Source organism: Syzygium oleosum, unplaced genomic scaffold (assembly GCF_021117445.2).
Source record: "Syzygium oleosum isolate NSW1041296 unplaced genomic scaffold, Sole_v2.1 Sole_v2.11, whole genome shotgun sequence".
NCBI classification, from domain to species: domain Eukaryota; kingdom Viridiplantae; phylum Streptophyta; class Magnoliopsida; order Myrtales; family Myrtaceae; genus Syzygium; species Syzygium oleosum.
Window position 1 is genome coordinate 9,023,574 of NW_026607495.1, and position 12,442 is coordinate 9,036,015.

General features: G+C 38.1%; 1 protein-coding gene across 4 annotated transcripts; it reads left to right on the forward strand.

Annotated features, from left to right (window-relative positions):
• The first annotated feature begins 5,054 nt into the window (after positions 1-5,054).
• Positions 5,055-12,442, forward strand: LOC115680551 (putative nuclear RNA export factor SDE5). Of its 4 annotated transcripts, none has more exons than XM_056316079.1 (12): positions 5,055-5,289; positions 7,264-7,838; positions 8,488-8,513; positions 8,674-8,748; positions 9,715-9,764; positions 9,879-10,117; positions 10,442-10,530; positions 10,633-10,689; positions 11,075-11,142; positions 11,310-11,416; positions 11,494-11,564; positions 12,129-12,442. In XM_056316079.1, the coding sequence occupies exons 2-12, from the start codon at positions 7,271-7,273 to the stop codon at positions 12,363-12,365; spliced, it is 1,587 nt and encodes a 528-aa protein (XP_056172054.1). In that variant the 5' UTR covers positions 5,055-5,289; positions 7,264-7,270; the 3' UTR covers positions 12,366-12,442. The 4 variants fall into 4 exon arrangements, with proteins under 4 accessions (XP_056172054.1, XP_056172055.1, XP_030460229.1 ...); XM_056316080.1 differs by having other exon boundaries at positions 10,448-10,530; XM_030604369.2 differs by having other exon boundaries at positions 5,056-5,289; positions 11,815-12,360.

Consider the following 12,442-nt stretch of genomic DNA (forward strand, 5'->3'; position numbering starts at 1 on the left):
AGTAGGCTTAAATTTACATTAGGATTTTGTTAACCAAGTGTCTAGGGGCACTTGTTAAGTAACCAATTTAGAAAACTTTACAGTTATTAATGCTTTGAAATTGAATTATTCTAGACAAAGTATATATTGAACGAGTGTCCAAGGTGGCACAGGCACTCTTTAATAGCACACTTTATACAACACTTGCTCATCGGAAGCGCTCCCTCGCGATCTATGTCATCAACATGCCACCTCCTTATCAGTGTCGCGACTACCATCGCCTCTATATCGTCGCGGTCATCGTCGCGCTCCTCGTTGCCACTTTAATTATGACGACTGTTCATCTTGCGCCACAATTGTTAATAATCAATAGCAAGATTGATTTCTAATAAAGAAGGTTGTGTTATTTAATTTTGTTAACCAAATGGTCTATTTATAGGCACATTTTTGGGTCTGCTACTTATAGGCATTTTAAGTGATCTTGTTTAAACGAAATCAGATTTCTTTTTAATGTATATGCATCTTAATCCGGTGGAAACTCAAGGCCACCACAAACTGCTTTGCTTGTTATTATATCTGCACGTCGAAACCAAATTCACTTCTATCCACCGTGTTTGACATTAGATAAGATCCACCATGTATCAAGCCGATTGCAATAGTTATTATCGACCGGTTTCACGCGAAACTCACATCATCCAATAAACCGTGACGATACCACTTCATATGTAGTCTGTATAAAATGCTTCTCTCCAATGAGGCGTCATCCTTGTAGTTCAAGCTTGTGATAGGGAAGGTTGATGACTTGCATCAATTGAATTGAACAAGAAGCTGTACGATCATCATTTTCAGCTAGTGATTTCCTTGTTTTTGGAAGCTACTGACAGCTTTGAGGTTACCCAATTGAAGAAGTCCACCTTTCAACCGCCCATGAGAAGTTTTTCAGCTTCAATCATCATATGATGAATCACCCATCGTTTTCAACGGCCCAAAAGGCAAAAAGAACTCCTTCATCAACGACTTTTGGAGAGTCGAGCTGGCGGAAAGCGACGAGCTCCAATTAGAATCTGGCCTGGAAAAAACCTCCAATTGAAGTTAATATGCTTGGAAGCTACAAGGGCATGTTTGTTTTAAGTTTCGGCCAAAGCAAAAGCTAGTGCTTTTCCTGCTAAAATTTAAAATATTATTCGAATTTCAAAAAAAATTATATATGAATTAACGTTTCGAAGATTTGTGTATTATAAAAGTTTCGGATGTTGTGAGCTAAGAAAAAGCCGAAGTGCATCTGTCCCGACATTCTGGTCGAGCCAACCGCAAAAGGTAAAAGCCTATGCGATTTGACGGATTTCACAATGGCCGGCAATGTTCTTGCGACATTCTTTATGACATCGGAGGAGTTTATTCCAAACCCCTTTATTTATCGCCTTATAAATTAATTTACAATCGTAAAGTTTTAAGTCAAATTCAATTTCATGAGTTAAAAGGAGGGAGCTTCATAGCATTTAAATATTAAATCACGTTTTCATCCCACACCTTAAATTCTTAGAAGCGGTTCGAAATTTGTTTCACAAGTTATTCTAAATATAATGGTGTTATTAAAGCAACCAAGAATCTTAAATATGGCAACATTCCACTCACTTTGCTTTTCCTGGGCCGACCTTTCCATTCACTTCCTTTGAAAACTTCTTTCCTTTGCCTTTTGCGGTTAATTAATGAATTAATTAATCTACCCTTTATAAATAAAATAACTCTCTCTCTCTCTCTCTGATTTTTTTTTTGGTCGAATCTCTCCCTGATTAGGAACGAAGAGAAATGGGAGAGGGTAAAAAATTGAATGGAAAATGAGAAAAAAATTTGAAACTATTGTGAGAAAAAAGAATAAGATTTTAATCTTTTGTCCCCTATTTGCCATTCCTTCCCTATTTTCATAGCGTCCCGAACAAACGATAAGTTTACAAGATATTACTACTAATCGAGCTCAAGCATCGAGTTGTCATCGAGCCGAGCCCAAAGCTTCGAAGCGTATCGACTTGACTCGGTGCGATCATGTCCTTGGACAGTGACACTAGATGCGTGATTGAATCATTAAACTAACTAATTCAGGAAAGAACCGTCAAACTAACTAAAATGAGAGAAAAAAAATTAAAATGTCTATTTGTCATGTTGAAAATAATGAAAGTTTTGTCAAACATTGTTAGAAAAATTATCGGATATATTGTAAATATAAATAATAAGGTGGGAAGGGGCGATCATCGTTCAGCAACCTCCTTTGGGCATCAACATAGGAGTTTTACGCTCGCGATGAAATGGTCGATTTTAACCATAACTAATGCTCATTTTGAGCAAACCTCTCATCGCCGCCCTCTCGTGGTACCGGTGGGAACAGAGCCGGAGTTATTCTACGCCATGTCGTGGCCTACCTGAATTTAGGCTATTGATTTTCAGCCACTGATTTTTGTTTTTGAAGCTATTGACAACTTTGAGGTTACCCAATGAAGAAGTCTCCCTTTCAACCGCCCAAGAGAAGTTTTTCAAGCTTTAATCATATGGCGAATCATAAGTCGTTTTAGAAAAAACCTCCACTTGAAGTTAAAATACTTAGGAAGCTACAAGGGCATGTTTGTTTAAGTTTTCGGCGAAAGCAAAAGGTAGTGCTTTTTCTGCCAAAATTTTAGAATATTATTCGAATTTCAGAAAAGAATTATATATGATTTAACGTAGAAAGAATTTGTATATTATAAAAGTTTAAGGTATCGTGGGCTAAGAAAAAGCCAAAATGCATTTGTCGCGGCATTTGCATTAAGCAACAAGCAAAAAGTAAAAGCCTTATAAGTTTTGACAGATTTCGTAGCAATCGACAATATTCTCATGATATTTTTCATGATATCACAAGAGGAGGTCATCCGTCGAAATCTCTCCAAACCCGTTAACTAATAGCTATCGCCTTATAAATTATTTTACAAGCTTCGGGTTTAGGTCAAATTCAAGTTTACGGGTTTAAAAGGGGAGTTCCAGAGCATCTGAATATTGAGGTTCCGTTTGCTTCTCGGAAAATTGATAATTTGGAAAAGATTTTCCTAATTTTGATCACTTATATATTTTATGAAAAGTGGTAACGGATAATATTTTCATTATCAACAAAATTATTTAGGCGTGAATTGTGGTTAATAATGGGAATATTTTTCATTGACTCATTTTTGTAAGCAATAACAATGATTAGATTTAGGAAAATATTTTCCAAATTGTTGATTTTCCGTAAAATAAACGAACCTAAATTTCGTTTTCATCCAATACCTTAAATTATTAAGAGCGGTCGAAATTTGTTTCACAAGATATTCTCAATAAAACGGCGTTCTTAAAGCAACCATGAGTCTCTAGATGCCAACATTCTATATTACTTTACTTTTCTTTGGCCGACCTTCCATTCACTTTTCAAAATTTCTTTGCTTTGCCTTTTGCAGTTAATTAATGGATTTAAATAATCAACCCTTTTATTTAATGGATTAAATTAATCAACCCTTTATTCAAAATAAATAAATAAGCCCCGAGATTCGAGTGTGGAGGCAGGTAGGGTTTTGGAGAATCGCATTATTGCAGAAATTAAATGGAAAATGAGAAAAATTTTGAATTTTTGGTGAGAAAAGGAAGAAAATTTTAATCTTTTCTCCCCTACTTGCCATTGCTTCCCTATTTTGTAGTGTCCCGAGCAGAGGATAAGTTTACAAGACATTACTAATGATCGAGCTAGAGCATCGAATTGCAATCGAGCCAAGCCCAAAGCATTGAAGCGTATCGACTCGATTCGACACGATCATATGTCCTTGGACAGTGGCACTAGATGTGTGGTTGAATCATTTAAGTAACTAGTTCAGCAAAGAATCATCAAACTAACTAAAATGATAGAAAAAAAAATTAAAATGTCCATTTTTCACTTTGAAAATGAACTATTTATGAAATATTTCTAGAAAAATGATCGGATATATAGCAAATATAAAAATTAAGGTGGGAAGGAGTGATTGGCGTTCATCGACCTCCTCCGGGCATCATCATAGGAGTTCTATACTCGCGACGAAATGTTCGACTTGAATCATAACTAATACTTATTTTGATGAGCCTCCCATTGCCATCCTATCATGGTACTAGTGGGAATAGAGCCGGAATTATCCTATACCATAATGCAGCTTGAGACCATGGAACGTACCCAAACTTTTTTGAGGCCAAGGAGAGATCGGGGACTCTGAACCCGAGATCGGGGTCCTAAATCACTTGAGAGTGAGCCCTACCCCTAGGTTGTCTATTGCAAGGGTGCTTTAAAAGATCAGTTAACAGAAAAATTTTGCATTATTAGCAATAATATTAGTAGATGTTTTCTCTAATGATGAAAATAATTTTCGCTTATTATTTTTGTAAACGATAGAATGACCATTTTCATGAAAAAAATTATTGGGATAATGACACAAATGGTCTCTGAAATTTAGTTCAATGTGCAATGTGATTCATAAATTTTCAATTTGTTCAATGTGGTCCTTGAACTTTAACATAATGTGTAATGTGGTCCCTAAACTTTTAATTTGTTTAATGTGGTCCCCGAACTTTTTGTACATGTTCAAAACAGTTCCTGGACTGTATAAAAATGACAACATTTAATATTTTTCATGTAGTCTAGGGATTAGTTTCAACATGTACAAAAAGTTCATAAACTATATTTAACAAATGAAAAATTCATGAACCACTTTACACATTGGTTAAAGTTCAGGGACGGCATTACACAAATCAAAAGTTCAAGGACCACATTGTACATTGAGCCAAAGTCTATGGATCATCGGTGTCATTTTCTCGAAATTATCAAAAGAAAATAACCTATTGTTTATTATTTTTTGTAAACGAGAGGAGGATCATTTTCCAAAGGGAAATTTTCCAAATCGTCATGGAAAAAAAAAACAGAAGAAGAAGAGAAAACAAAATGAAAAGCTTGCAAGAGAAGATAAACGGCGTTTTTGGTGCGCGCACCAAAAGCAGCGTCACCCTCTCCCTCCTCGGTCAACGGATCGTTGACCATCGTCTCTCTCTCTCTATATATACGTGTCCGGTGCTAATCGTAATCCGGCTCTCGCGCATCGTAAAATCGCGCGATCGCCGATCTCTTCTGCTCCGTCGTCGTCTTCTTCTTCTCCATCGCCATTGCCTCCTCTCTCTCTGTCTCTCTCTCCCGCGTCGCGTGCTAGAGAGCCGAAACGCGGAGGCATTTCGGCCGAACAGCCGCCGTCCCCCGCCGCCGCGACCCGGACCCCGAACCCGTCCTAGCCTCCCCAGGTCCTCCTCTTCTCTCTCTCTCGCCGCGGCTTGCTCTGTGTGGTTGTATCGTGGCCAGCTGGTATCGGATTGAATCGGTGCTATTGCCGCGGGATTTCGCGGTTTTTGTTTGCGGTGTTCTCTCTCTGTTTCGTGCGGTTTACTGCTTGATTGGGACGGGGTTCTGCTGCCCGGCAGCTCTGCGGCATTGTGGGCGCAGCGTGATCGTCCATCGATGCGCTTAAATGTCTCAACTTTTTCGCCACATTGTGGGGGGATGTGGTGTTTTGCCGACAGTGGGTTCAGCTCCTCTCTTGTATCGTCAAAATCTCGGTGCTTGCAGCGTGTTTTTCCCCAGTGGAAGTTACTGGCTGTCAGGTGTCCTTTGTCATTGCCGGGTTGCTAAAAAAATAAAAAACTTTTTTTTTGAGTAATTGTTTGAATTGTTTTCCTTCTTGTTATTCTAGACTGGTTCTTTTCTTTGGTGTCGAGGCTTCTTTTTGCCAGAATCATCCCGCTTGTCACGCGGTGCTAACAATTCTTACGAGGTGTGATATCGACTTTACTCGATTCGATTAGTACAGTTCGTTTGGTGGTGTTCTCTTGCTGGAGAAGTATTTAGCGGCCTGTTTGTGTAAAACACTCTGACGGCCAGAATCTTGATTATGTATCAAATGGATGTTGTCTGCACTGCATGTATTAAGCCTTTCAGATTAATGCACCGTGTTTGTTGTACAACGGCAAAATTTCTGCCTTCAGAATAGATCTGCATTGACCTGTCCCGGGCAAGGTATGGCGCGGATGGATGATATTACAGTGCTCTTCTAGTATGGCACTAAAAGTTTGCTTCATGTTGGGAACTTTGTCTTGGTTATGTTAAAGAAGAGCTAAAGGAAAATTCATGATAAATGGTGAGGTGAGCGGGAATTCAGATGTATTATCAAGTTGTTGAATGGCAATTGAGATAATGCTCCATTCAGGATGTGAGAGTAAGATCAATGTTTTGAAGGTCTGATTGGGCCGGTCCGGTCAATCCAACTGTTGGACTGCGATGAGGTGTAAGGTTTCCAATTGAGATCTTTAATTCTTGTATGGTAAAAACACCAAACTATTGGATAGAGAACGGAAAAGGAAAGAACAGGTGACATTCCCGGTGTCTTAGACCATGGTTCTGCTCTTGGAAATGCAAATGTCACACTTCCTCGTAGTTATAATTATGAATTAAAACATTAAACAGAAACCAAGCAATAAAAGATGAAACTGGGGTTTCGGAAACACATTTTATGGCTGCAAGGGAGGAACTACTCATTTAAGCTTTCTCTTGTGTAGCAGCTTAGAGATATATCCAGTGTATATGAATTGGCAATGTTGCTTCGGAAACTCTTAAATTTAACATAAAGTCTGATACAATGGAGATTGACATGGCAATATAATTTCATGAGTAGCATTTTTAACTTAGCTTAAGGAGCATACTCAACATGTAGCATACAACAAAGAGAGCTAAGTAGTAATGATGATTAATAAGGGATACTCATATTGTGGTGACACACAACGTGGAGTTTATAGTATGCAGGGCAGAGGATGATCTCATCCCCTCTCTATGGCCTGCACGAGGCAACAAGCTAATTCCTGTCCCTACCCCAACTCTGTCATTGGTAGGGCAGCCCCACCCCACATGGAGAGGGTTTGATGGGTCGCCACTAGTGTCGGTTTTTTCCCCCATTCCTAAGTTCACTTAAGTGGTCCATCGTTGGTCTGGGCTAAAAACCATTGTCAGGTTGGGAAGGGTGGGTAAAGCATGGGGAAGGAAATTTTGGCGGGTTCGTTGATGTTAGAAATGTTTTCATTTATTCTATTAATTGCCAATCATGATGGAGGATCTTTTATATGACCATAGTAACAGCTACCATTAATGTATGCTTTATTTCCCCTTTTTTGCTTGTCATAATCATATGCTTTATCAAGTTGAAAATGACTATTGTCTCTTCTTAGTAGATTCGGGATGGATGCATCTGGTTTAATGGTACAGAAAAGTGATGATGACCAAAAAGGATTGAAGGTTCTACTTGATGCATTTGGTTCTGTCTTTTCTCTGGAAGAGATTGCTTCTGCTTACTGCAAGGCGCGCAGGAATGCAGATGACGCAGGTTATATATTGAGTGACATGAAGGGAAGCCCCGTTGCATCTACCACCGATAATACTCATTGTGTTGCAAAAAGCGAACTGTCTGAAGAATTTTCCTGTGGTAACATTTCTGAGAAGTTGGTTCAGGGTGATGGAAATCCCGGATCTTCAAAAGAAAAGTGGCGTCCTATTTCTGTTGGTACCGTTTCAAGTGTTATCGATAAAGATTATGTCAGGTCCACATCCTTGGCAAATGGATCTTGTATGGCAGCAAAACCTTTGAAACTGGACTCCAAGGTGTTGCCAGCATCTGAGCTTTCAGGCAAAGATTCCAAACTGGATGCTTGTAAGGATGATCAAATGCACCGGGACATGGAAGATTTTCTGTTTAAAATGCTGGGAGAGGGCTTTCAGCTCGATAGGGATGTCATTCGAGAAGTTCTTGGTAAGCATGATCTTGGGTAATGCCATACAAGTGATCTTCAGTTGTCTTCAAACTTTAAAAATCATTTCTTTTCTTGATATATCTAATAGCTCATGTGTAACTTACTTTGAGTTGAGGAAGAGAACTAGGAAACAAACACATAGGTTTATTTGATTAGGTGTCGACTGGAGAGATTGGTAGATTTTCACTTGTGCCACTATTGTCTTGGAATAAATTCCAGCTTGAGCTTTCAGTGGTCTGTTGGAAGAAGCCCTTGCGTGACTTCTACTGGAGCAAAACCTCTGTAACTAAGTGACATGATGCAGCTGCAGCTTAGTCTTTTAAGTGTCCGAAGTTTTCCAATGAATTAGCAAATAGAGATGCGTGAGGAATATAGTTCGACCTTTGCCATATAAGTTCAAAATGGAATTATGCTTCATCAATAGTGGCATTAGCCAACTACCTCCTGGCTCTCTTTTTATTGTAATTGAGCTCCCAGTTTTGTGAACTTTTGAATAATCATTAGCTTGAGCAAGAAAGTTTTAGTTTGCAAAGGAAGAGAGAGGAACTCCTTTATTTAGATATTAGTGTTTATGGCGACTTAGTTTGATTATGAGTTTACCTTTGCAAGCTCTTAGGTTGCGTACTGACAACCTTGCCTTGGATGCAGGTAAATGTGGATATAATATGGAAAAGGTATGCATGATTTGATTTTACTTCTAAAATAGTACGAATACTGTCCTTTCAAGAGAAAGTTCTCTTGTGCTATATAGCATCCTCTGTCCCTCGCATGATATTTATTTCTATGGAGAATAATAGGAAATTGATTACATCTATTTCTTTTTGGGTCATTTAGAGCATGGACAGACTATTTGATTTGTCAGCCGCAGTTTCAAAGAGAGGAAACAACTTTCTCGGCAAGTCTAAGAAGGTTGGTCTGATGGTTTGTGTGATAATAATGCTTCTCACACCGAGTGAATTTATAATATGTTTTGTCAATAAAATTCGATGTGTCCATGTTGATTATTTAGGTATTTGCCTTGTTTAAGGATTAATCAGTCTGCAACGAGAATCCTTTGTTTCCGATAGTAGAAGTAATGGATTCCACTGAGTATGAGTTCTCCAATCACACTTTGAGTAGTGTTTAAATTTCCATAACATTCTAGCAACTTGATGTAGATAAGGGGACTTTGCTTAGATTTTATTATACACTGGGTTGAATTTTCCCTATCTGATGCAATAGTATGTGTTCTCACAAATTACTTGATATAAAAATGTGCCTAACACATATTTTTCTCTATGGAATGCATATTTAGCTGGGCTCCTTCCCTTTTTGCTTGATGATAAACATGAGCCTCAAATTCTCTAACTCTTGGCAGCAGCTGTTACTAGTTCTGAGCAAAATAGTTGTTACACCCATATTAAAGCTGTTGGAAATATTAGCAACTATCATGATGCTTTGCCACATGTCAATTTCAAATCTTGCATCTTTTTGTATGCCTTCATCTGGCACAAGTCTAGAGTTGATGACGCTATATGAAACCATGTGTCTGGCATAGTCATTTTTCCCTGCCCTTCCAGCAAAGGAGACAAGGTATGCAGTAACTGCATTTTTCTGCAAGCTCGTTTAGAACAACAATAGCATGACCAAAAACTTGGTTATTGGCTTGGTGGAATTTACTCTATTTTCTTTTCCAATTGAGCCATGTATAAATTGGGCTTCTCTGCATTGCCTTCTGGGAATATAGATCACTTGGGATGATAATGGATATAGTCCTCAAGTTCTCTTGGTAGCTAGATGATATGCAACCGATAGGTTCTATAATTTTTTGTCAAATATATATTCCTTATTGGTTGGCCTACATATAGTCCTTCATGTCCTTCTCTGGCTTTGCAGGAAGTACTTCAAAGTCAAAAAGAGATGCGAAGTGCAGATAATTCAGAAAGGTATGTTTATTTTCTCTTCTCCTCCACTCCTCTTGTTTAATTCAATAAATAGAACAGTTTTATGGCAGAGAAGGGGAAAAATTCAACGCATATCACAGAACTTTTTTTCCATAGTGTTCCAGGTACATATGGAGGTAAATTGAACAGAGAGCGGAGACAGAGAAGCAATCTCGAAGAAGAAATTTTGGCTTCATTATTCAATAATTCTGGGAGACAAACAGAGTCATCTAGCCCCGTAAAAGCTGTCAAGAGGTCTAAAGCATATGGTCAAGTGGTGGCTACACCTCTTCCAGATTCTTTTCTACTTGACAAGAAGGATATAGTAGATTTTCAACAAGATAGTAATGCGGATGGTATGCACTTTTCTCTAGATAGCTGGAAAATTTCCTTATGCTATCATTAGTATATAAATTCCGAAATCTGCCTATTTGTTGAAACTTTGAAGCAAATGTGGAAGACTCTAAGATTCTTTTTTACATGGTAAATTTCCTTTTGCTCTCACACCCTGCCTTCTTGTGATGGGCTTGCGACTGGAAAGTTGTATCTCAGTTCAAAAGATTTCATAATGTCATCATTTTCTTGATTGTTTACCCAAAATATTGATAGGTAGATATTCGTTCAATATAAGTTATCTTCATTTTCTTGCCTTTTGATTTATATTTACTTTTTTTTTCCAATGGAAGATCTAGATGAAGAGGATAGCTACGAGGTTCTTCGTAGAGCTGTGGAGGAATATAGGGCTACTATGAGGGAGTATTATAAGGCTGTGAGTTCTTTATTCAGGATACCTTCACTTCATTATGTAACATTCGTATGTCCTGATATGGTCATGCTTGTCTGCTTAAAGTTTGGTACCTCCTCTTGTTAGGCCGTTGAAGCATTTGCTAAGGGTGATCATGCTCGGGCAGGCAAACTTTTAGAAAAGGTAAACAAAGTAGAAATTCCAGCTGAGACTTTTCGTTTTCTCATAATAATTTGGATGTGATGTTTTCACAAGTTCAGTGAAGTCACACGCTTGCAACATGTAAATTTAGAACCAATATCCATTTGTTAAGTCTGTAGAAATGGATGGCATTATTAGTATTATGAGCAAAGCCCATAATATCTTCTAATGTCTCTTACTGTTTTCAGTAATATCTTTGGTATGGTCCTATATTAATTGTTCCTATGAACAAGAGAAAGATGTGCTCTTCCTAATTTTTCTGAATTGAGATAATTTATTACTATCCCTTTTAGCTAGAAAGTTGCATCTTTGATAGAAAGTGCCATGTAGGATATTCAGCTACTAAAATGGATTTCTCCAATGATAGGGACGCTTCTTCTGCAAAAAGGCTCGTGAAGCTGATGAAGAGTCCTATCAGAAGATATTTGAAACAAGGTTAGTACTCCATCAGACATAATGAGTGTCTATATTTAAGTGGCGGTGTCGGTATCTTTTCTAATATTGAGTAGTTTTCTTTTTATATGAGAGGTGGAGTTGGCTCCCTCCCTCCTCTACATCCAGTTTGTGTAACGCCTTGTATTGCTCTGTACAATGATGTGCAGAAATAAAAATACAGCAGACTTTATGTTGCTTGACTTGCATGACCACGGTGCCAAAGAGGCAATACGTCTTCTTAAGCGCCACCTTTTGTCACTGGCTGGCATCCCAAGTATGTATTTGTTCTGCAGGTTAAACCTTGCCTTTGATTTTTTACATATTAAATGATCTTTTGTGTTCTGAAATCAGCATTCAACTATCTTAAAGTAATCATCGAAACAAATGAGGAAGATGTCTCAAAAGGGGCTCGTAAGCGGCTGGTAAGATATGCTGCTCTGTTTGTGTGACTCTAATTCTAGAGAGAATGACAATTATAACAAGGCTAGTCTTTTCAATAGCTACAAACTCCCTCGATCTACATGGAAAATATTTAAAATCCAAGTGGAACTATAATCTTTCAGATGAAAACAATGCTTTCTGACCACCTTTTCCATCTTGTACCCCAGTTTTTTAGATGTGAGACAGATTTAAACTTGCTGAGCCCAAGGATTTTCTTTTATGTTCAAACAGGTTATGAAATTTTTGGAGAAGGAATCGATTCAATGGACTGAAGAAGGAAATGCTGGAATAATTCTTATTCCCCTGACTAATATAAATCCAAAACTTTTGAGTTTTGCCAAATAGATTTTTGCTTGGACTTCAGTTGGTTGCCAAAACACGCGATGAAGGTAAACAAGGAAGTAAATTATGTAAGTGAAAGAGGATTGGGGGTCTCTCTATTTTGCCAAGGCCTCTCATTAAGAGGAATTAAAGGCGTCATTGGCGGATGGCGCGTAATTTTGGTCTTGTTTTCTAGGACACTGATTAGTTGTTTGTATTTGTAGCCAGAAACCGAGTTAAGAGGTCTGCCATTCACTTTTGTTTTCATCGAGTTGAGGGAATTAGAGTTCCAAATGAAGATATTGAGGATGGTGTTGAAGCTTATTCATGTCAAACCGTTTGATCAAGTAAAAGAAGGGCATTCTTCATTTGCTATCTTTTATGTAGATGATCTTCAGCTTTTGTGGAGCCCTATATGGATAACCTTTTATTTTCTGGTGAAAAATCTTTTGTGTAGATGACTCGTGCCATGCTCCGTATGGAGTTTTAAAGTTTTTGCTGTCGGTTAAATGAGAAATTTTAGATTTTTGACTTCCAA